The sequence below is a fragment of the Bos indicus x Bos taurus genome, chromosome 1, assembly GCF_003369695.1.
Source record: "Bos indicus x Bos taurus breed Angus x Brahman F1 hybrid chromosome 1, Bos_hybrid_MaternalHap_v2.0, whole genome shotgun sequence".
Classification (NCBI taxonomy): Eukaryota; Metazoa; Chordata; class Mammalia; order Artiodactyla; family Bovidae; genus Bos; species Bos indicus x Bos taurus.
In genome coordinates this window covers 135,355,398-135,380,916 of record NC_040076.1, presented here as the reverse complement: position 1 = coordinate 135,380,916, position 25,519 = coordinate 135,355,398, and the positions used below count along the sequence as shown (strand labels likewise).

Genomic DNA, 25,519 nt, shown 5'->3' with positions numbered 1-25,519 from the left:
TCCAGATGAGAGGCGATAAGCAGTCATCCAGGGTATTGGTGGCTGGAGCACAGGGGGCACAAATGGGAAAATGTTTCAGAATATAGAAGAGGCAGGACTCTGATAACTGAATTTGGGAGGGAAGCAGGATCAGGGGCATATCTTTCCCTGGCTTCTAGCTCCTGTTGAGTTCACCAGCTGGAGCACAGGAGAGAAGGGGCCAGCAGGTTTGGAAGGAAGCCAATGGCTTCACTTTGAACACCTTGATTTGAGGTGCCCACAACCTGTGTATATGTCTAGGAAGAACCTCAGTAGCAAGTCTGCATGGGTGGGGAGACGTCTGTGCTGGACACATCAACACAGGAGTCAGCCACAGAGATGACCAAATCGTGAGTCTGGTAGAGACCAACCGGTGTGACTCAGCTCAGAGAGAGACGGGCTAAGGGTAGGGCGAAGGGGCAGCTGGGGAAGAGGAACTAGCACAGAGTGCTACCGAGACACTGAGGAAAGACATGCCGAGGGTATAGGGACCAGAGACGTTATTTCTGACTGTGGAATGTGGGAAGCGTGCAGGAGACAGCATCCCAGCAGGACGGTGAGTGGGGGTTCACAGAGGAAGGAAGGGGCCCAGTGGGGGAGCAGTCAGGAGCAAAAAGGCTTGGAGGCAGTTCAGGGAGAAGACTGCAAAATTTCTTTGAAGAAACACCTGCAGACTGCCTCCTGTGTGTGTGTGTGTGTGTGTGTGTGTGTGTGTGTATTTCTGTCTCCTTTTATCTCTCTCCTTCTCTCACTCATCTCCCTCTCATTTTCTCTCATCATTCTGTCTCATAGGCCCTCCCTTCTGGTCTCCTCCCCTCTTTTTCTTCCTCGTCTCCCTCTCCACCTCCACCCCCACCCCCATAGGAAGGATCAGTGAATTAGACTAAACAAGACTCTGGCCTCCCCAGGAGGATTCATTACTTCCCCACTGAGCCACCTCAGTCGGTCAAGGTAATAGTCATGGGAGAAACGGACAGACCAGGCCGAGGCCAGCCCCTCCCACTGCTCTGCCCACCTCCCTCTTCCCAGGGCCTGTCCCTCGGCCTCAGGCTTGGCCTGCGTTCCCTCTCTTGTAGAAGCGAGGCCTGGAGAACACCTTGCACGATGCCAAGCACTGGCATGACATCGAGCTGCAGAACTTGGGAGCGGTGGTCAGCAGGCTGGAGGCGGAGCTCAGGGAGATGCGCGCGGAGGCGGAGCAGCAGCTGCAGGCCCGGGAGCACCTGCTGTCGCACAAATGCCAGCTGCAGCGGGACGTGGCGTCTTACCACGCGCTGCTGGACCGCGAGGAGAGCAGGTGCGTCTCTGCTAGCTTTGTTAGGAGGGGGTAGGTACTCATAGGTTTCCATTACACATTTTCTCAAATACTATAAAAGTAATTAATGTAAAAATGAGAAATCACCGCCCAACACACCCCCTCAACTCCCACAGCCAGACTGTCCTCCCAGGACTTTTCCATTCATATGTACATAGTATTTGTCTTCCCTGGTGGCTCAGTGGTAAAGAATTCACCTGCCAAGGAGGAGACAAGCGTTGGATCCCTGGGTGGGGAAGATCTCCTGGAGGAGGAAATGGCAACCAACTCCAGAATTCTTGACTGGAAAATCCCATGGACAGAGGAGCCTGGGGCTACAGTCCATGGGTTTGCAAAGAGTCAGACATGACTTAGCGACTAAACAACAACAATATATAGATGAATATATAGTATATACTTACGTGTGTATACATATATATGTGGATGTCAGTATATATTCATGTATACAGACATATGGACACACACCTATAGACACACCTATATGGTTCACACTTACCTCATACTACATGGTAGCTGTTAGCAATGCTTTCTGATGCATGTTGCTGCTGCTGCTGCTAAGTCGCTTCAGTCATGTCCAACTCTGTGCAACCCCATAGATAGCAGCCCACCAGGCTCCCCCATCCCTGGAATTCTCCAGGCAAGAACACTGGAGTGGGTTGCCATTTCCTTCTCCAATGCATGAAAGTGAAAAGTGAAAGTGAGGTCACTCAGCCGCGTCTGACTTGTAGCAACCCCATGGACTGCAGCCCACCAGGCTTCTCCATCCATGGGAGTTTCCAGGCAAGAGTACTGGAGTGGGGTGCCATTGCATGTAGTAAGTCCTTATTACTGAAGCTATAAATCAACACTCCTGAAACATGCCAAGCCTGGGCATCTTTTTAAAAATGCAAATTCTGCTTCTATAAGTCTGAGACAGGACCTGAGACTCTGCATTTCTGACAGAACTCTCAGGCGATGCCTGTACTGCTGGTCCACAGACCACACTTTGAGCAGCAAGCGCATAAACCATGTTCACCTGAAAGTTTCAGAAATGAGAGAGGCTAGGCTGCTCGTGATGTCAGTCAGGTCCCCAGCTCATTTCATCCCTCTGATTTACCATTCCTGTCTTCATCTTTGTCACCCATGGTTGCCAAATGCCTATCACAGCTCCAGAGAGCATAACTTCATGCATGGCAAGAAGAGGGAGGGAAGAGGGGACAGAAGAAAGGATTTTCCCTGCATGACTCACTCCTTTTTTCAGTGAAGGGAAAATGTTTTGAGAAGGCCTCCAATCGACTTTCTTTTTTATCTCATTAACCAGTCTGCTCACATGATTAGACCTACCTGCAAGGGAAGCTGGGAAAGCAACTATTTAGCTTTTCCAGCCTCCATAGTGGACAGAGGTGAGAGGTTGGGAATGACATGTGTACGTCAATGAACATACATGTGTGTATGTGGTATATATACATTTATGTGTGTGTGGTACAGATACATATATAACACATTTATATACATATGTGTGGTATATATACATATACACCATGCACATATATATACACGTAGCAGTACTTTTTTAATGGGTAAGGACACCCTGAAGCATAGGCGTGAGGCTTGGGGCTCAGCTTCCTTGCCAATTCTTTAAGGAAATTCAAGCCTTTCTTTCATCATAATTCTGTATCTCCGTGCCCTCCAAGGTCCAGTCTATGGCACACATTGAATTAGAAATAGAATAGCAGGGCTAAGAGACGACTTGTTGATTATGTAGTACAACGGCTCATGATTCCAGAGAGAATAAGAAGTCCAGAGCAGAAAAAGATTTTCCCATGGTCCCACGGGGAGGCAGAGCTGGACTGGATGCCAGGAGTCCGGACTCTCACTGTGCTCTGCGCCATCCCCTTCTTAGAAGGTGAGAAGGCCAGGAAGCAACCTAACGCTCACTCCTTTCAAACGAAAACCGTGGCATCCAGCTCCTGTTTCCAGCTGCCTTTTTATTGGATTGATTTCTGTTGGTTATAAAAGCTAGACGTTTGTAACAACACTAATTTTTTCAGGTGTGTATGAATAACTGAAACACAAAAGTAACAAGACTGGTTAAATTTACTTCAAGAACGCCATTCAGTGAGTGCCTTCTATGTGCCAGCAGTCTCAAGCTCTATACTATCTTCATTTCCCCTGAAAACTCTGCCAGAACCACATCATTATCCCCATTTTACAGACAGGAAACAAAATCAAAGAGATCTTAAGTCATTTACCCAAGGTCATACAGCTAATAACCGTGGAGGTAGGAGTTGAAACTCAAACTGTCTTGTTCCAAAGGCCAAATTCTTTCTGTGAAACATCTACCTTTCCTGTAATCCTATTGTGATGTCTTTACTAATTTTCATCATCCATGGCTTTTCTCACTCAAATGTGTTTTGGGTTTTTTTTTTTTTCTTTCAGCTAATGGAGAAATACCCTCTTTTCATGAAGAAAATGCTGGCTTCCTCACCAAGTGACCAATGAAGTTCCCTGAGGAATTCCCATCCCTACTCCCTTACACCCCCAACCCTCATCTCCCCTCACCCTTCCCACTCCCCACCCCAAGCTGGATTTCCTGGTTGGTTCAGCTTGAGCTGAAAAGCTTCCTGGAAGTGGAGAGGGTCCTGCTGCCTTAATTTAAGTAGTCTACAGCTCGAGCAATCTCCCTTGCCCCTCTCAAATAAATGCTTTGTGTGTGGCTTCCAGTCTGCCCACCTTGTTCAACCCACTATCAGATAGAGATGGATATCACTTTACCTACCTGGCCTTCCCTTTTGGGGCCATTCTTAAAAGGCTTCTGGAAGGGTCCTGGAGCATGATGCCATCTTCCTCATTATTCAAGGGTCAGCTGCTCATGGGTTTATCAACATAAATGTGCTTCTGGGGTGAGAGTTGTGCTCAGCATACCAGATTGCCACCATTGGGGAAAAAAAACAATGTTCTTGCTAGAGGGGTCAGCATGTAGCGTGATCACAGAGCATTCAGGTGTCTTTAGTGTGCTCTGCATGAATAGTTATGTGCAGACACCCACATTTCACTGCTGTTGGCAGAGCACCTCTCTCAATCAGTTTAAAGGGAACTTCAGTTTAAATCTGTGGGAGATGAATTAGGTTGTTATTGTGGCTGCCTACACTTGCAGCCTCAGAACATTCTTCCAGGGTCCTTCCCCAGCCCTCTCAGGGCCCAGGCCAGCCAAATATAGTTCATGAATCTGCCGCCTACCCATTCGAGAGGCCCCTGCCTTCTGATTAAAACTGAAACCACCACCTGTGTCCTACCACAGGCTTTCAGTGCCTCCAAAACCACACACACCCAGCCCAGACTTCATTTCTTAATTCCTCCCCCAAGCTCCTATCAACACACCTGTCACACAGAATTACAGACCAAAATTTAAAAATGATCCAAGCTGAGTGTCTGTCCTCACATAAGCAGCTAATCCAGACAGGGCAGTGTGTCCAACATGGGCGCATTCAAAGACCCCCTCCTTCAGTTCCTGGGCTTCCAAATAGCCGAGGTCAACATAAACAAATGGAATCTTATTTACTTTTAAGAAAGTTAGAAAGAGAAGCGAGGCAAGACATGGGGATCGCCTGGTTGAAATCGCTCCAACTGGTTTCGCTTGTGGCTTCCAGAATCAAAGGAATTGTATTAATAAGTCAGGTGGGCAGGACAGCTATTTAGTTTGCATGGCACCTTTGCATGATTCCCTTTGTTGTCTGAAGCATAGAAATAGTCAAGACACCACCTACGGCTGCATTTCAGAAAGCACCAATCCCCTCCATAGCTGCACACCCAGGGGTGCCCGTGACTGAAGCTATGGGTACCAGGGCCTCCCCAGAAGAATGTGCAGCCAACTTTGTAGAATGCCCGTTCACTGGGGTCTGCTTCTTTTCTTTTTTACTTATTATGGTGAATTTTTGTTCCCCAGCCACGATCTAAATCCCTAACTTAAACACAGCTGGAGAGCCTCAGAAGGCCAGCCATCAGAATGAGATACTTCTGGATCTGAATGGCTATGCATTCCCCAGAACCTGGAAGCTAGGGGGAGAATGGATTTGTACACCCTCCTGAGCTTCCACCAGACAGCACACTGTGCCGGCCGCACACACTCAGTCTCCTCGGCTCTGTAACCTCAAAGAGCAGCTGCCGTAAATCATTAAGTTAATCATCCTTTGGCAAGGAGAGCCCAGCAGACTGGTGCTTCCAGCTCTCAGCACGGTTTCTTGCTGTCTCTAATGAGGCTTCATTAACAGGTAAGAAAAGGCACTGTTGGCCCTGCTGAAGCCTCATTTAATTCAGGCTTCCTCTCACAGCATCCGGTACAATTACAGTCTGGCAGCAGTTCACTGACAGGTGGCAGGGAGGCTGTTGCTTGTGTTGGCCTCAAGGATGGAGCACTTGTTCTGGGGCAAACCAGAGAAGGGCTTTCGACAGACTCCTCTGAAAGCACAGACGAGCTCTATTTCCAGACCAGGCTACTCCACTGACCTCTGGCCTGGCGCCTGAGGCACAAAACTCCCTCTGAGATTGTTAGAATACCCATTGGATTTCAGACCAAGGTAAGTCTCCCTTTCATTATCATGTATCACACTTCCAAGCATCTGCAGGTACCCAGACATTTTCTTGGACTTTGGGGATCCCAGTAAAAAGAAGACACAGTTTCTGCCCTGTTGGGTTTACAATCTCATTAAGGAGTTCATATGGGCACATAAAAGGGAAAACAAAGCAAAGTAGGCAGAGCAGCACATTACAATTTGCATGACCCCTTTAACATAGTTCAGTTATTCACAGAAAATGTGAACACAGACTCTCAGATCTGACCTCTGTTGGTCTCAGTAAGATGATTCAGCAGGAATCATCAAACACCATGCTGGTCTCTGATTATCTCCATATAGCACACAAATATTTTTTCCAGATTTATTGAGATAAAACTGACATGCAACACCATGTAAGTTTAAAGCATATAGCATAATGATTTGATATATTGTGAATGATTACCACAATAAGTTAACATACATTATCTTACATCAGTTCAGTTCAGTCACTCAGTTGTTTGGTGACTCCATGGACTATAGCATGCCAAGCCTCCCTGTCCATCACCAACTCCAGGAATTTACTCAAACTCATGTCCATCCAATTGCTGATGCCATCCAACCATCTCATCCTTGTTGCCCCCTTCTCCTCCTGCCTTCAATCTTTCCCAGCATCAGGGTCTTTTCAAAAGAGTCAGTTCTTTGCATCAGGTGGCCAAAGTATTGGAGTTTCAGCTTTAGCATAAGTCCTTCCAATGAATATTCAGGACTGATTTCCTTTAGAATGGACTGGTTGGATCTCCTTGCAGTCCAAGGGACTCTCAAGAGTCTTCTCCAACACCACAGTTCAAAAGCATCAATTCTTCAGCGCTCAGCTTTCTTTATAGTCCAACTCTAACATCCATACATGACTACTGGAAAAACCATAGCTTTGACTAGACCAACCTTTGTTGGCAAAGTAATGTCTCTGCTTTTTAATGTGCTGTCTAGGTTGGTAATAACTTTTCTTCCAAGGAGCAAACATCTTTTAATTTCATAGCTGCAGTCAGCATCTGCAGTGATTCTGGAACCCCCAAAAATAAAGTCTGTCACTGTTTCCACTGTTTCCCCATCTATTTGCCATGAAGAGATGGGACCGGATGCCATGATCTTCATTTCTGAATTTTGAGTTTTAAGCCAATTTTCACTCTCCCCTTTCACTTTCATCAAGAAGCTCTTTAGTTCTTCTTCACTTTCTGCCATAAGGGTGGTGTCATCTGCATATCTGAGATTATTGATATTTCTTCTGGCAATCTTGATTCGAGCTTGTGCTTCATCCAGCCTGGCATTTTGCATGATGTACTCTGCATATAAATTAAATAAGCTGGGTGACAATATATAGCCTTGACATCCTCCTTTCCTGATTTGGAACCAGTCTGTTTTTCCATGTCCAGTTCTAACTGTTGCTTCCTGACCTGCATACAGATTTCGTAGGAGGCAGATCAGGTGGTCTGGTATTCCCATCTCTTGAAGAATTTTCCACAGTTTATTGTGATCCACACAAAGACTTTGGTAGAGTCAGTAAAACAGAAGTAGAGGTTTATCTGGAACTCTCTTGCTTTTTCAATGATCCAACGGATGTTGCCAATTTGATTTCTGGTTCCTCTGCCTTTTCTAAATCTTGCTTGAACATCTGGAAGTTCTCAGTTCACGTACTGTTGAAGCCTGACTTGGAGAATTTTGAGCATTACTTTGCTAATATGTGAGATGAGTGCAATTGTGTGATAGTTTAAACATTCTTTGGCATTGCCTTTCTTTGGGATTGGAACGAAAACTGAACTTTTCCAGTTCTGTGGCTAGAAAAAAATATCTTCATGACTCGAGATAACCATGATGGTATGATCACCTGCCTAGAGCCAGGCATCCTGGAATGCGAAGTCAAGTGGGCCTTAGGAAGCATCACTCCGAGCAAAGCTAATGGAGATGATGGAATTTCAGTTGAGCTATTTCAAATCCTAAAAGATGATGCTGTGAAAGTGCTGCACTCAATATGCCAGCAAATTTGGAAAACTCAGCAGTGACCCCAGGACTGGAAAAGGTCAGTTTTCTTCATTATAATTTGGATATTAACCCCTTAGTAGATGTATAGTTTGCAAGTATGTTTTCCCGATCCATAGGTTGTCTTTTGTTGGTTTTTGTTTGTTTTTGCTGGGCAGAATCTTGTTAGTTTGATGTCATCTAACTTGTTTACTTTTTATTTTGTTGCTTGTGCTTTAGGTGTCATATCCAAAAAATCGTTTGTCAAGACCCATGTCAAAGAGCTTTTTTTTTTTTTTTCTTTAATAGAAAATTATTTAATTAGTATACATGTGTTCCCCATCCTGAACCCTCCTCCCTCCTCCCTCCCCACACCATCCCTCTGGGTCGTCCCAGTGCTTTTTTCCTATGTTTTCTTCAAGGAGTTGTATGACTTCTCATCTTACATTTAGGTCTTTAATCCATTTTGAGTTCATTTTTGTGAGTAGTATAAGATAAGGGGTCAAGTTTCATTCTTTATGTGATATCCAATTTTCTCAGTTATTGAAGAGACTGTGTTTTCTTCACTGAATATTCTTGGCTCCCTTGTCAAATATTAGTTGATCATATATGCCTGAGTTTATTTCCAGGCTCTCAGTTCTGTTCCATTGATCTGTGTAACTCATTTATGCCAATATGATACAATTTAATTACTATAATTTTATAATATAGCTTGGAATCAGGAAGTGTTATGCTTCTCTCTTTGTTCTTCTTTCTCAGGATTGTTTTTACAATTCATGGTCTTTTGTGGGCCCATGTAAGTTTTAGAACTGTTTTTTCTACTTCTGTTAAAAATACCATTGGAATCTTGATAGAAACTGCGTTAAATTTCTAGATGGCTTTGAGTAGAATAGACATTTTAACAATATTAATTCTTCCAATCCACGAACACAGAATACCTTTCCATTTATTTGTGTCTTGTTTGATTTCTTTCATCAATGTCTTATGGTTTTCAGTATAGAGATCTTTCCCCTCCCTGGCTAAACTCATTCCTAACTATTTGTTTCTGATACTATTGTGCTACAGATATCCTTTCTTAAACACATCATCTTTTTGTTTGAGAAATGGTGAAAGAAAGTGGTGCCTCTTTGGGGCCATTCTAGCATCTTATCTGGAGTTGCTGGACTTAGCAAATAAAAATATAGGATGCCTAGGTAAATCTGAATTTCATACAAATAATGAATAATTTTTAATAGACGTATGATATGTCCCACATATTGAATGAGACATACTTCTACCAAAAAATTATCTGGCAGCCCTAATCATACCAGACAAAAACACTCCATACTTCATATTCCCCACATAGTATCTGACCTTAAATGATATATGAAGGTTGGTCCAGCATTTCTAGCTTGGATATTGCAACACAGGAGAAGGGGAAAAGGTGATCCAGGCCATGTCCTTGCCCAGTCTTGATTGAAAACTCAGTCTCCTGACACAGCAGCACAGCAGTTCCAGTCATGTTCAAGAAATTAATCTGCTCATCGAGTAATGAAATAAAGCGAACTATTTTCTCTGCTGAAGCGACTGGCTTAATTAGATCATATAGACTGGTTATTTTGAACAATAGGTTGAGCAGGAACCAGAGTAGATCCCACCATAGATGTGCTGTGTTGCAGAGTCAACAGAAAACCCACTTGTTCCTGTCAAGCATAAGAGAAAATATTCCATTTTCTCCAGCTCCTCTTGAAAGGGAAAGGTAATTCACATCACAGAGAGTCAGGCTTTCAGTGCAATACTAGGATTGGACAAAAAAACCATGTTGATAACTTCCCTGGTGGTTTCAGTTCAGTTCAGTCACTCAGTCGTGTCCGACTCTTTGCAACCCCATGAACTGCAGCACACCAGGCCTTCTTGTCCATCACCAACTTCTGGAGTTCACTCAAACTCATGTCCATCAAGTCAGTGATGCCATCCAGCCATCTCATCCTCTGTCGTCCCCTTCTCCTCATGCCCCCAATCCCTCCCAGCATCAGAGTCTTTTTCAATGAGTCAACTCTTTGCATGAGGTGGCCAAAGTACTGGAGTTTCAGCTTTAGCATCACTCCTTCCAAAGAACACCCAGGACTGATCTCCTTCAGAAAGGACTGGTTGGATCCTCTTGCAGTCCAAGGGACTCTCAAGAGTCTTCTCCAACACCACAGTTCAAAAGCATCAATTCTTCGGCGCTCAGCCTTCTTCACAGTCCAACTCTCACATCCATACATAACCACTGGAAAAACCATAGCCTTGACTAGACGGACCTTTGTTGGCAACGTAATATCTCTGCTTTTTAATATGCTATCTAGGTTGGTCATAACTTTCCTTCCAAGGAGTAAGCGTCTTTTAATTTCATGGCTGCAGTCACCATCTGCAGTGATTTTGGAGCCCCAAAAAATATAGTGTGACACTGTTTCCACTGTTTCCCCATCCATTTCCCATGAAGTGATGGGACCAGATGCCATGATCTTCGTTTTCTAAATGTTGAGCTTTAAGCCAACTTTTTCACTCTCCTCTTTCACTTTCATCAAGAGACTTTTTAGTTCCTCTTCCCTTTCTGCCATAAGGGTGGTGTCATCTGCATATCTGAGGGTTATTGATATTTCTCCTGGCAATCTTGATTCCAGCTTGTGCTTCTTCCAGCCCAGCGTCTCTCATGATGTACTCTGCATATAAATTAAATAAGCAGGGTGACCGTATACAGCCTTGACATACTCCTTTTCCTATTTGGAACCAGTCTGCTGTTCCATATCCAGTTCTAACTGTTGCTTCCTGACCTGTATACAGGTTTTTCAAGAGGCAGGTCAGGTGGTCTGGTATTCCCATCTCTTTCAGAATTTTCCACAGTTTATTGTGATCCACACAGTCAAAGGCTTTGGCATAGTCAATAAAGCAGAAATAGATGTTTTCCTGGAAATCTCTTGCTTTTTCCATGATCCAGCGGATGTTGGCAGTTTGATCTCTGGTTCCTCTGCCTTTTCTAAAACCAGCTTGAACATCTGGAAGTTCACGGTTCACGCATTGCTGAAGCCTGGCTTGGAGAATTTTGAGCATTACTTTACTAGGTGTGTGAGATGAGTGCAAGTGTACAGTAGTTTGAGCATTCTTTGGCATTGCCTTTCCTTGGGATTGGAATGAAAACTGACCTTTTCCAGTCCTGTGGCCACTGCTGAATTTTCCAAATTTGCTGGCATATTCAGTGCAGCACTTTCACAGCATCATCTTTCAGGATTTGGAATAGCTCAACTGGAATTCCATTACCTCCACTAGCTTTGTTCATAGTGATGCTTTCTAAGGCCCATTTGACTTCACATTCCAGGATGTCTGGCTCTAGGTGAGTGATCACACCATCGTGATTATCTGGGTCATGAAGATTTTTTTTATACAGTTCTTCTGTGTATTCTTGCCATCTCTTCTTAATATCTTCTGCTTCTGTTAGGTCCCTACCATTTCTGTCCTTTATCGAGCCCATCTTTGCATGAAAGTTTCCCTTGGTATCTCTGATTTTCTTGAAGAGATCTCTAGTCTTTCCCATTCTGTTGTTTTCCTCTGTTTCTTTGCATTGATCACTGAGGAAGGCTTTCTTATCTCTTCTTGCTGTTCTTTGGAACTCTGCATTCAGATGCTTATATCTTTCCTTTTCTCCTTTGCTTTTCACTTCTCTTCTTTTCTCAGCTATTTGCAAGGCCTCCCCAGACAGCCATTTTGCTTTTTTGCATTTCTTTTCCATGGGGATGGTCTTGATCCCTGTCTCCTGTACAATGTCATGAACCTCCATCCATAGTTCATCAGGCACTCTATCTATAAAATCTAGTCCCTTAAATCTATTTCTCACTTCCACTGTATAATCATAAGGAATTTGATTTAGGTCATACCTTAATGGTCTAGTGGTTTTCCCTACTTTCTTCAATTCAAGTCTGAATTTGGCAATAAAGAGGTCATGATCTGAACCACAGTCAGCTCCCTGTCTGTTAGTAGACTCACAAACCCAAGTTATTCCAAACATTCTTAGAAGTTTTCCAGTAACCAAATTGAAGGCCAAAAAAATTGTTTTCCTTTGATGTTTACAAATATAGTGACCATTTATATTCACCTTTTTCAGAAAAATTCATATAAATTTGAAGCAAAAGCATGTCAACTTCAAAATCACACCTAATCAAGTTAAGTAAATCCACTCACTATTACATCTAATTATTAATATTACATTTAAGGAGGTATTCCACAAATTGAAAATCAATTCTAAATCTATAAATATAAAAAATGAAACATGTTTCAAAATTTTCTTGTAAGTTTTACAGGACAAATATTCTATATAGCTTCCATTTTTTAATTAAAATTAAAATAATATTTCAAATTCAGTTCCACACCCACACTATCCATATTTCAAGAGCTCAATAGACACACATGACTAGTGGCTACCATATTGGAGAGTGCAGATTAAAGTTGAGTAGAGGTGTATGGGATGTACCATGGGCTTAACTACCTTTTGAAAACAACTAAGGTCATATTTGCAAGCTTATTTGTGAGAAGTCCTGCTTAATTTTACCAAATACGTCTGAAGTGCCTGGCAGGGGGGTATCCCTGAGTATATAGTAAGTGAGTATAAAGTGAGTGACTGTCATTCCAACAGTTTCACAGGCTTCCTCCAAGTAATCCTTCTACTCCACTATACTGATTCACTACTCCACTACTGGCTTCTCCCCTACAGCCAGCTCTTTTGGAAGGAGTTCCATAGCAGAGTGCTTGGCCTCCTGTGACACGGGTCTTTCGTTTTATGCCACATCCCTCTCCTCCTTACTGCACAGGCCCTGGACGGGGTAATAAATCAAAAGAGGCTCATATCTGGCCCCTACTTGCTCAGCTGAGCCATTCTGCGAGTTCTCACTCCCTCATAGAGGTCCCATAGCCTCTCCCTCAGTCTAGTTACATCCAGACTCACCTCCAACCGTTTCAGCTCCTCAGACAGATTTGAACCCCACATCTGGGCTGAATTCATATCCTTTCCTCAGCCCCACACAAACCAGGATATGTGACCAGGCACTTGTTTCAATGTCCCCAGATATTTCTTGAGTTTTAAGAAACTCCTGAACTGTCAGTTGTAGTTGAGGGAGGGGAAGCTAATGTCCCCAGACCACAAAAGGAACCTCTAGGGAACAGTGCTGTCCAACTTCACAGCCAGCCTCCTGGATCTCAGCTGGCCCCAGCCTGGGTGTCCTGTTACATACTATGTTCATGGAACTTAAGGCATCATTGATTATAAACCACATCATTATTGAATTTAACACTAAGAAATAAAGCCACTCCCAGTGGAAGTCTGCTACAAGACCCCCAGATAAAGGTGAGACATTAAAGACCATAGTTTAGGGGTAAATGAGAAATATACAAAATAGACATAGCAAGAAAAAAGACAAGCAGAATGACACAAGAGAAGCTTCAGCCAGAGCCTGAAGCTTATGCAATTTGGGCCATCTTTAAGAAAATGAATATGAAATATCTTATTCTTAAACATTTTACGAAACCAGATCATCATGTGAAACTGCGACTCAGGCCCCTTGCAGGGTCTTGCAAGAACCACACAAGAGAGGGCCCTTGAAGTTTTAGTTTCATTGGTTTTGGGTACACCTACTTCTGCCCACAAGGGACTGGCAGAAGCAAACAGAAAGCCTCTGTGAAGGCACTCAGTTTTAATCCAACTGAATAGCAGTAACACATCATCAACTGTTATCATATCTTGATTTTAGAGACTTTAAAGTATAAAACAATGTGCTCCTTAGAACCAGTGAAATATGGTCCTTATAAAGGAAAGTGGTAATCTGAACGTTGGCCCTGCTTTGCCTTGAACAATAACAATGACAGTATGACAACAATGATGATGATGGCTACCATTTGTCAAGCTCCTTCAGTGTGCCATCCTTCTCATAATGCTTTTCTCTTTCCCCATGAGAGCTTAATGCTACCACCAAAGACTTGAAGATGCAGGGTAGTGGTTCCCTCCTTATCCGCAACTAACCCAGCTGTGTGGTCAGCACACAGTCAGGTGGGTCATGGAGAAGGATCAGAGAGGAAGCAAATGGTGAGGTGACTCACAGCATGATTGCTGCTGCTGCTGCTAAGTCGCTTCAGTCATGTCCGACTCCGCGCGACCCCAGAGACGGCAGCCCATCAGGCTCCGCCGTCCCTGGGATTCTCCAGGCAAGAACACTGGAATGGGTTGCCATTTCCTTCTCCAATGCATGAAAGTGAAAAGTGAAAGTGAAGTCTCTCCGTAGTGTCCGACTCCTATGACCCCATGGACTGCAGCCTACCAGGCTCCTCCGTCCATGGGATTTTCCAGGCAAGAGTACTGGAGTGGGGTGCCATTGCCTTCTCCAGCATGATTGCAGGAGTGGTATTTTCCCTGGAGCAAATCCACACAGCCCTGGCACCTGGTGTGTCACTATTGACCCAGCAAATGCTTTTCTCCCCATCCTATCCTGTCCCTCTGGCAGGAACAATGAAATACCTTTCCTGTCTTGCTTCAGGCCATGTCTTCTCCCCTGTACATGGTCATAATGTATTCTAGAAGGACCAAAGAATACCAAGATCATCCATTACAGGTTTTCATCATGCTAACTAGACTTGGTGGGCCCAAGGAGCCAGCATGTAGGTCCCTCTGTAAGCCAGATGGGGGAGATAATCCCTGAGAACATGGGTGGAGCCTCTAAGGATCCAGTGGTCTAGAGTTGTCGGTACAGACCTTCGAAAGTGAGATACATATTGTACTTTACACACCAGCCACCACAAGGAAAGACGGGCCAAGCTAGATTTTCAGAAGCAGCACACAAATAGTTATTTGGCTATGAACTAAATGCAGTAACACATAAGGCTGCAAGGTCTGACGTTTGAGGATTTTTTTTTTTTCTTAGTTTTTATTTTGACATAATTGCAGGCATACAGGAGTCAAAAGAATAAATTTCAAAGAATTCCCATGTACCCTTCACTCAGATTCCACAATATTATCATTTTAGATCAATAAACCATCCCAAATTATTAATACAGCTTTAAGCTATATTAACTTCAGAAGTATAAATGCTATAAACTTTAAAAAATTATTATTTTAAAGTTTTAATTTCTTATATACTTATCTATTAATTACTTGTATACTTATCTATTGTAATATATTAATAACTTGAAAAATTTGACTGGCAAACATTGAGACAAAAGCTTTACATTTTGGATTTTTTATTTAAAATTTATAAAATTTTGTAAAAATTTCTAATTAGTAGGCTTTATTTTTTACAGTGGTTTTAGATTTACAGAAAAACTAAGCAGATTGTACAGAGAGTTCCTGTATACTGTCTCTCCCACAGTTTTCTCTAGAGAGACAGTAAAAAGGTCAGTGGTTGCCAGGGGTTCCAGGAGAGGGAAAGGATGAATGGGTAGAGCACAGAGGGTCTTCAGGGTGGTGACACTATTCTCTATGGTACTTTTATGGTGGATACATGTCATTATACATCTGTCAACCAAAGGAATGTACAACACAAAGAGCAAGTCATAATGTAAATTATGGACTTCAGCTAATAATGATGCATTAACACTGGTTTAATTAAACTCTGGTTGGGTCAAACCCAGGTCTCCCACATTGCAGGTGGACTCTTTACTAGCTGAGCCATAAGGGAAGCCCAAGAATGCTTTATTGTGTATCCTATCTCTTCTCCAGCAGATCTTCCTGACCCAGGAATTGAACCAGGGTCTCCTGCATTGCAGGCGAATTCTTTACCTACTGAGATATCAGGGAAGCCCCCCTGTGTTATTAACAATTTGCATTAGTGTGGTATATTTGTACAACTGGTGAACCAATATTCTGGTCAGTCACTCAGTCCTGTCCGACTCTTGATGATCCCATGGACTGTAGCATGCCAGTCTACCCTGTCCATCACCAACTCCCAGAGATTGCTCAAATTCATGTCCATTGAGTCGTTGATGCGATCCAACTATCTCATCCTCTGTTGTCCTCCTCTCCTCCTGCCTTCAATCTTCCCCAGCATTGGGGTTTTTTCCAATGAGTCACTTCTTCACACCAGGTGGCCAAAGTATTGGAGTTTCAGCTTCAGCATCAGTCCTTCCAATGAATATTCAGGATTTATTTTCTTCAGGATGGACTGGTTGCACCTCCTTGCTGTCCAAGGGACTTTCAAGAGTCTTCTCCAACACTACAGTTCAAAAGCATTGATTCTTTAGCACTCAGCTTTTTTTATAGTCCAACTCTCACATCCACACATGACTACTGGAAAACCATAGTTTGACTAGATGGACCTTTGTTGGAAAAGTAATGTCTGCTTTTTAATATGCTGTCTAGGCTGGTCATAGCTTTTCTTCCAAGGAGCAAGCATCTTTTAATTTCATGGCTGCAGTCACCATCTGCAGTGATTTTGGAGCCCCCCAAAATAAAGTCTATCACTGTTTCCATTGTTTCCCTATCTATTTGCCATGAAGTGACGGGACCAGAGGCCATGATTTTAGTTTTCTGAATGTTGAGCTTTAAGCCAGCTTTTCCACTCTCCTCTTTCACTTTCATCAAGAGGCTATTCCGTTCCTCTCCACTTTCTGCTATAAGTGTGGTGTCATCTGCATATCTGAGGTTACTGATATTTCTCCTGGCAATCTTGATTCCAGCTTGTGCTTCAACCAGCCCAGCATTTTGCATGATGTACTCTGCACCAGGGCTTCCCTGGTGGCTCAGACGGTAAAGTGTCTGCCTGCAATGTGGGAGACCTGGGTTCAATTCTTGGGTCGGGAAGATCCCCTGGAGAAGGAAATGGCAATCCACTCCAGCACTTTGCCTGGAAAATCCCATGGACAGAGGAGCCTGATAGGCTACAGTCCATGGGGCCACAAAGAGTCGGACACAACTGAGCGACTTCACTTTCACTCTGCATATAAGTAAGCAGGGTGACAATATACAGCCTGACATCCTCCTTTCCTGATTTGGAATCAGTCTGTTGTTCCACGTCCAGTTCTAACTGTTGCTTCTTGACCTGCATACAGATTTCTCAGGAGGCAGGTAATGTGGTCTGGTATTCCCATCTCTAGAAGAATTTTCCACAGTTTGTTGTGATCAGTTAAAGGCTTTGGCATAATCAATAAAGGCTTTGGCATAATCAATAAAGCAGCAGTAGATGTTTTTCTGGAATTCTCTTGCTTTTTCAATGATCCAGTGAATGGTGGCAGTTTGATCTCTGGTCCCTCTGCTTTTCTAAATCCAGCTTGAACATCTCAAAGTTCACAATTCATGTACTATTGAAGCTTGGCTTGGAGAATATTGAGCATTACTTTGCAAGCGCATGAGATGAGTGCAGTTGTGTGGTAGTTTGAACATACTTCGGCATTGCCCTTCTTATTAATGCCTCACTATTAACTGAAGTCCATAATTTACATTATGACTTGCTCTTTGTGTTGTACATTCTTTGGGTTTTGACAAATGTATAATGACATGTATCCACCATAGCAGTACCATAGAGAATAGTGTCACCGCCTAAAGACCCTCTGTGCTCTACCCATTCATCCTTTCCCCCTCCAGGAACCCCTGCCAACTACTGATCTTTTTACTGTTTTTGCTTTTTCCAGAATGTTCTATAGTTGGAATCATATAGCGTGTAACATTTTCAGATTGCTTTCTTTCACTTAGCACTATAAATTTAACGTTTCTGCATGTCTTTTCATGGTTTGATAGATCATTTCTTTTTATTACTGAATACTGAATACTATTCCACTGTACAAATGAAATATGGAACACCAATTTGTGTATCCACTCATCCATTGAAAGAATCTTGGTTGCTTTCAATTTAGGGCTATGAATGAAGCTGCTCTAGACTTCCACGTGCAAGTTTTGTATAGACATAAGTTTTCAACTCATTTGGTTACAATATTATGTATTACTTTAAAATACATGTTTTGGCGACTTCCCTGACAATTAGGAAGTCAAGAAATATCTGTAGTAACAGGCAAGTTTGGCCTTGGAGCACAGCATGAAGCAGGGCAAAGGCTAATAGAGTTTTCCCACCATAACATGCTGGTCATAGCAAACACCCTCTTCCAACAACACAAGAGAAGATTCTAACACATGGACATCACCAGATGGTCAATACTGAAATCAGATTGATTATATTCTTTGCAACCAAAGATGGAGAAGCTCTATACAGTCAGAAGAAAACAAGACCAGGAGCTGACTGTGGCTCAGATCATGAACTCCTTATTGCAAAATTCAGACTTAAATTGAAGAAAGTAGGGAAAACCACTACATCATTCAGGTATGACCTAAACCAAATCCCTTATGATTATACAGTGGAAGTGACAAATAGATTCAAGGGATTATATCTGATAGACAGAGTGCCTGAAGAAACTATGGACAGAGATTGATAACATTGTAAAGGAGGCAGTGATCAAGACCATCCCCAAGAAAAAGAAATGCAAAAAGGCAAAATGGTTGTCTGAGGAGGCCTTACAAATAGCTGAGAAAAGAAGGCAAATAGCTGAGAAAAGAAGGCAAAAACGCTAAAGGCAAAGGAGAAAAGAAAAGATATACCCATTTGAATGCAGAGTTCCAAAGAATAGCAAGGAGAGATAAGAAAGCCTTCCTTAGTGATCAATGCAAAGAAATAGAGGAAAGCAATAGAATGGGAAAGACTAGAGATCTCTTCAAGAAAATTAGAGATACCTAGGGAGCTTTTCTGCAAAGATGGGCACAATAAAGGACAGAAACGGTATGGACTTAACAGAAGCAGAAGATATTAAGAAGAGATGGCAAGAATACACAGAAGAACTATACAAAAAGGATCTTCATGACCCAGATAAACACGACGTGTTGTGATCACTCATCTAGAACCAAACATCCTGGAATGCGAAGTCAAGTGGGCCTTAGAAAGCATCATTACAAACAAAGCTGGTGGAGGTGATGGAATTCCAGTTGAGCTATTTCAAATCCTAAAAGATGATGCTGTGAAAGTGCTGCACTCAATATGCCAGCAAATTTGGAAAACTCAGCAGTGGCCACAGGACTGGAAAGGCAGTTTTCATTCCAATCCCAAAGAAAGGCAGTGCCAATTGCACTCATCTCACAGGCTATCAAAGTAATGTTCAAAATTCTCCAAGCCAGGTTTCAACAGTACATGAACTGTGAACTTCCAGATGTTCAAGCTGGATTTAGAAAAAGCAGAGGAACCAGAGGTCAATTTGCCACCATCCATTGGATCATCGAAAAGGCAAGAGAATTCCAGAAAAACATCTACTGCTGTTTTATTGACTATGCCAAACCTTTGACTGTATAGATCACAATAGACTGTGGAAAATTTTCAAGAGACAGGAATATCAAACCACCTGACCTGCCTCCTGAGAAATACGTATGCAGGTCAAGAGGCAACAGTTAGAACTGGACACGGAACAACAGACTGATTCCAAATCAGGAAAGGAGTACGCCAAGGCTGTATATTGTCACTCTGCTTATTTAACTTATATGCAGAGTACATCATGAGAAATGCTGGACTAGATGAAGCACAAGCTGGAATCAAGATTGCCAGGAGAAACACTAATAACTTCAGATATGCAGGTGATACCACACTTATGGCAGAAAGTGAAGAGGAACTGAATAGCTTCTTGATGAAAGTGAAAGAGGAGAGTGAAAAAGTTGGCTTAAAGCTCAACATTCAGAAAACTAAGCTCATGGCATCAGGTCCCACCCCTTCATGGCAAATAGATGGGGAAACAGTGGAAACAGTGACAGACTTTATATTTTGGGGGCTCCAAAATCACTGCAGATGTTGACTGCAGCCATGAAATTAAAAGATGCTTGCTCCTTGGAAGAAAAGCTATGACCAACCTAGACAGCATATTAAAAAGCAGAGACATTAGTTTTCCAAGAAAGGTCCATCTAGTTAAAGCTATGGTTTTCCAGTAGTCATGTGTGGATGTGAGAGTTGGACTATAAAGAAAGCTGAGTGCTAAAGAATTGATGCTTTTGAACTGTGGTGTTGGAGAAGACTCTTGAGAGTCCCTTGTAGAGCAAGGAGATCCAACCAATTCATCCTGAAGGAAATCAGTGCTGAATATTCATTGGAAGGACTGATGCTGAAGCTGAAACTCCAATACTTTGGCCACCTGATGCAAAGAACTGACTCACTGGAAAAGACCCTGATGTTGGGAAAGATTGAAGGTGGAGGAGAAGGGAATGACAGAGGATGAGATGGTTGGATGGCATCACCGACTCAATAAACATGAGGTTGAGTGAGCTCCAGGAGTTGGTAATGAATAGGGTGACTTGCCGTGGTGCAGTCCATGAGGTCACAAAGAGTTGGACATGACTGAGTGACTTAACTGAACTGAACTGGCAGTCCAGTGTTTAAATCAGTGCTCTCAGTGCAGGGGGCACAGGTTTGATCCTTGGTAGGGGAACAAAGATCCCATATGCTGCACAGTGTGGCCAAAAATAAATAAATACAATGCATTTCAGTTTTTATATAGTATCAGTTTGTTACACTAGAAAACACGCACTTGTTAGCACAGCTACACCTTTTCTCTTTTTCCTTCTCTTGCTATCTTAGTATCATTTTTTTTTTTTTTGCTCACATCATTTTTATTTAATCAAGATTTGCTGTGTTCACATTTTTTTCTGAAAATGTAAATCCTTTTGTTGTCAGCCTTTGTCCATATTTAGCTATGAGTACTTTAACCACAGCTTTTTCATTCTTAGATTCTTTATTATGTTTCCTCTCTTGTTTAAATCAATTTATCTTTAGTGAATTTTCTAAGTGTTGGTGGCTGATGGGTACTGGACTTCTTCCTTCATGTTTGAGCATGTCTCACTGGTTCTGTTACATTTGGATAAGAATTGACTATGTACAGTGTTCCCAGGTCACATTTTGTTTCCCTCAGAACTTGGCAGACTTGACTTCAGAGTCTTTGGCTTGGACTGTTGTGGAAAAGTCTGAGGCCAGTCTACCTCTCACTGCTTCTTCCTGGACACTTGAATAATTTGTCTTCATTTTTCAAGGTCTTAAATCAGACTGCAGATCTGCTCTGATTACCATCATTTTTAATCACTTTTTACATGTGATATGCCCTATATGCCTAAAAATTTTATTCTTCTTTCATTTTTAAGGTAAAATTTTTTATATTAAATCTCTGAATACATGTTCTATTCCATTTGTGAGAGTCTCTACCTCAAAGCCATCAAAGAGTCACCTTTGCCCTCTTCATGTCTATCATCTCCTGTCTAATTTTTTATTTTTTTCCCTTTTCTCCACATTCATTCTGATTATCTCAAGACTCTCCACCAAAATTTGACTTTCAGCTATATCTACTCATCAGTTCAGTTCAGTCAGTCGCTCAGTCGTGTCCAACTCTTTGTGACCCCATGAATCACAGCACGCCAGGCCTCCCTGTCCATCACCAACTCCCAGAGTTCACTCAAACTCATGTCCAGCTATTAATATATCAGGTTTATTTGTTATATATAAAATAGTACTAACTTTTATTTAGTTCTGCAATATCCTCTTCAACCCATTCTGCTGGTCTTAGCTTATTCTCTCGTAGATATTATTATATTAAATTAAGAATCTATATGTTCTCTTAGTGCAAAACACTTATGGAGAATATGCCCCTGTCTAAGGGTGCATGCTGGTATCTTTCTATGTTATTTATATTTGAATAATTTATTTGACATAGATTTGGGTACCTACTACTGTAAGACGGTGTTTTGGTCTCCGGGAATACCACAAAACAGAAAAAGTTCTTGCTTTAAAGGTACTTATGTTGTGTGGGTGTGCTTGCATGTGTACACAGAGTCTGTCTGTGTATTTGAGTTTGCTATGATACGTTTATGTATCAACTACATCATTTTTTGCCATTTTACTGATGGTTAACCTGGTCTTTGCTACACAGATCCTTCATTTCTCTAATGAAGTGAGATTGAATTTTCCTTGACATTTATTGTTTTCTTATTCTCTGAAACCAGATTGAATTCCCTTCAGGGCTTCAGATTAAATTACCCATGTTGATTTTAATCTACTTTTCTGTAGCCTGAGGATAGGATTGTTGTGATTAAATTTATGGACTTCAACCTTACAAAAGGGAATTCACTTTGTTGTCATAACAAACTTTTCTTTATAAATTTAATTTTAATTACAAATCATATAACTACAGTTTCAAAAAGTTGGAAAAGAATAAAGTCACCTGTACATGTTTCTACTTGACAACAATTTATATGATTTTTGCTTTTTAGTAACTGGACCATTACCTAAAAATGAGTAAGCTGAAGAACCAAGAGAAGGAACCCAAGGGCTCCGTGGTAACCTGTGCATCATATGAGTCTTAAAACTCCTCACTGACTATTTAGGAGAAAACCACTAAGATTTTTTCCACACAGATGAGGACCTGAAGGTGTTCCGTATCTTGGTTGCATCTCATGACAAAAATCACCATATACATAGATACGATCCACGCGCGAGTGCAATTTCATTTCTATCCAAACTGGAAATACAGCTTTCACCTTCTTTGTGTTCCTCCCAGTCAAGAATTACATTTGTCTCTTGGGTGGAATAGGAAGGAATGGTGCCAAGTTACCAGAAATGAAATATGCCCTCTCTAGGTTGTCTCCAAAACAAGAAAAAAAAAAAGAAGGCAAGAGGAAGGAACTTTGGCAAATTCAACAAACACAAAATTGCCTTAAGCATTCACAAAGAAACTTTTCAAGGACTGACACTAAAGGGAACTAAGTACAGAAAGATAGAACTTAGACTAAAGAGCACTCTTTCCTACAATCATAAAATGTATATCTGAGTTTCCTGGCAACCAGGACAAGAAGAAAAATAAAAATATCATACTTCTTTTTGCCTTATAAATGAATGGCAAGACTCCAGATTTTCCCCACTTTTGCACTTTTAAAGGACAATTTTTACATGGATCTTTATGTATAGAATCATGAACAATGGGATAGACAACATTCTCAAAATATAAAGAGAGATCTACTTATGTTATCTATGATCCCAGATATAAGGACAATAAAGAAGGATGTAGTTTTATAAAGTCAGTGCCACAAAAGGAATTCTTCAAAGTCCTGTCCAGACTAATGAATCCCCTGTGTGACTTTCTTCTTACTCAGTGTTCTATTTTCCACTGCTCTTGCCTTTGCATATATTTTTTTTAATTCTGTTTCTCTCTCGGGCATGAAAGAGTCATCTGTTAAACAACCATTCTGAAAGCCAGAAGAGAATGAGCAAGCTACTGGCAGTGGCAGGTCGTGCTGAAAGCAGGAAGTGGGAACCATCCTTCACTGTTGCTCTCTCCCCTCTGCACAGCCCTCTATCCCTTGCCCACGGCGTGGGGGCCTGCCGGGGAGGGGGGCGCCTCACTGCTTTCTGGGCTTACAACCTCCCACTGCCATGTCCTGTCCAGGCTCATCTCTCAAATATTGTCACAGCTTAAAGATTACCTCCTGTCTCTTTTTTAATTAGTTTATTTTATTGGCTGTATATTGTCACCCTGCTTATTTAACTTCTATGCAGAGTACATCATGAGAAATGCTGGGCTGGAAGAAGCACAAGCTGGAATCAAGATTGCTGGGGGAAATATCAATAACCCTCAGATATGCAGATGACACCACCCTTATGGCAGAAAGGGAAGAGGACTAAAAAGCCTCTTGATGAAAGTGAAAGTGGAGAGTGAAAAAGTTGGCTTAAAGCTCAACATTCAGATAACGAAGATCATGGCATCTGGTCCCATCACTTCTTGGGAAATAGATGGGGAAACAGTGGAAATAGATGGGGAAACAGTGGAAACAGTGTCAGGCTTAATTTTGGGGGGCTCCAAAATCACTGCAGATGGTGACTGCAGCCATGAAATTAAAAGACGCTTACTCCTTGGAAGGAAAGTTATGACCAACCTAGATAGCATATTCAAAAGCAGAGACATTACTTTGCCAACAAAGGTCCGTCTAGTCAAGGCTAGGGTTTTTCCTGTGGTCATGTATGGATGTGAGAGTTGGACTGTGAAGAGGGCTGAGCACCGAAGAATTGATGCTTTTGAACTGTGGTGTTGGAGAAGACTCTTGAGAGTCCCTTGGACTGCAAGGAGATCCAACCAGACCATTCTGAAGGAGATCAACCCTGGGTGTTCTTTGGAAGGAATGATGCTAAAGCTGAAACTCCAGTACTTTGGCCACCTCATGCGAAGAGCTGACTCATTGGAAAAGACTCTGATGCTGGGAGGGATTGGGGGCAGGAGGAGAAGAGGACGACAGAGGATGAGATGGCTGAATGGCATCACTGACTCGATGGACATCAGTCTGAGTGAACTCCAGGAGTTGGTGATGGACAGGGAGGCCTGGCATGCTGCGATTCATGGGGTTGCAAAGAGTCGGACACGACTGAGTGACTGAACTGACTGAGTATAGATGATTTACAAATTTGTGTTAGTTTCAGGTGTAGAGGAAAGTCATTCAGTTATATATACATACATATTTTTTTCAGACTCTTTTCCCTTGTAAGTTGTTACCAAATATAGAACAGTGTTTAGTTCCCTGCACTATGCAGTTAGTCCCTGCTAGAGATTACCTCCTCACTTTATTTTCCATTAAAACCGCTCTGTCCTCAGGCCTGAGTGAAACATCAAAAGGAAATTATGTATATCAATCGGGTCCAATCAGGGAAGCAGAACTGAAGTGAGCTCTGGGATAAAGAATTTGGAATTAAACCTTATGCAATCATAAGAGGAGCATGGAAGAGGAAGTCAGAAAGGAAGAGTGAGATGAGAGAGTTGCCAGCCTATCAATCAGAGAAGCACATCCCAGTGGAGTGCAATGCGGAAACTGATAGAGAAGCTGTGTGGGCTGTGGGCCCACAGCATCTGGTGATGGGCTTGCTGTTGGTCATCAGGGACACCACTTGAATAGAAGAGCTGGTTTCAGAGCACAGGAGGGCTAGGGCTAGCCTGAATGCACTGGCACCTCTTCGTATGGCATTGCATCTAACCATAATGACATCCAGAGAGTAATGGCTGCTGCTTCTCTCTCACCTCCCCAGTTTGGTGCAAGTTCCTCTTTCGGGCAACTCTAACCTGAAACCAAACAGGAAAGGGATTGTGGAAACATAGTTCCCATTTAACAGGTTTGACAATAGAACTATCCAGTAGAGTATGCTTAGATAAATTCACACTGAGTTACAAAGCTCCTGATACTGTCTGTGAACTTGTCTGAAAAAGATACTTTCCAGGGAAACATTCCTTCAGAGAGATCTTGGGCAGATAAAGAACATATTGCCAGCAGGGTTAAGATAGTTTCCTGCTGCCCTCCGTACTGGCTCCAGGGCTCTGCAACTGTTCCACCACCAATCACCTGATTATGTTGCTGCTGCTGCTGCTAAGTCGCTTCAGTCGTGTCCGACTCTGTGCGACCCCATAGACGGCAGCCCACCAGGCTCCCCCGTCCCTGGGATTCTCCAGGCAAGAACACTGGAGTGGGTTGCCATTTCTGTCTCCAATGCATGAAGGTGAAAACTGAAAGTGAAGTCGCTCAGTCGTGTCCGACTCTTATCAACTCCATGGACTGCAGCCTACCAGGCTCCTACACCCATGGGATTTTCCAGGCAAGAGTACT

The 25,519-nt window shown here is 42.4% G+C and overlaps 1 protein-coding gene across 1 annotated transcript in view; it reads left to right on the top strand.

The window, feature by feature from the left end:
• Positions 1 to 4,035, top strand: part of BFSP2 (beaded filament structural protein 2) — a 77,238-nt gene extending 73,203 nt beyond the window's left edge. The window contains exons 6-7 of the mRNA XM_027545835.1: positions 1,095 to 1,315; positions 3,752 to 4,035. Coding sequence (XP_027401636.1) covers positions 1,095 to 1,315; positions 3,752 to 3,755 — 225 coding nt within the window. The 3' untranslated portion in view covers positions 3,756 to 4,035. The remainder of the gene's footprint in view (positions 1 to 1,094; positions 1,316 to 3,751) is intronic.
• The last annotated feature ends 21,484 nt before the right edge of the window (positions 4,036 to 25,519 follow it).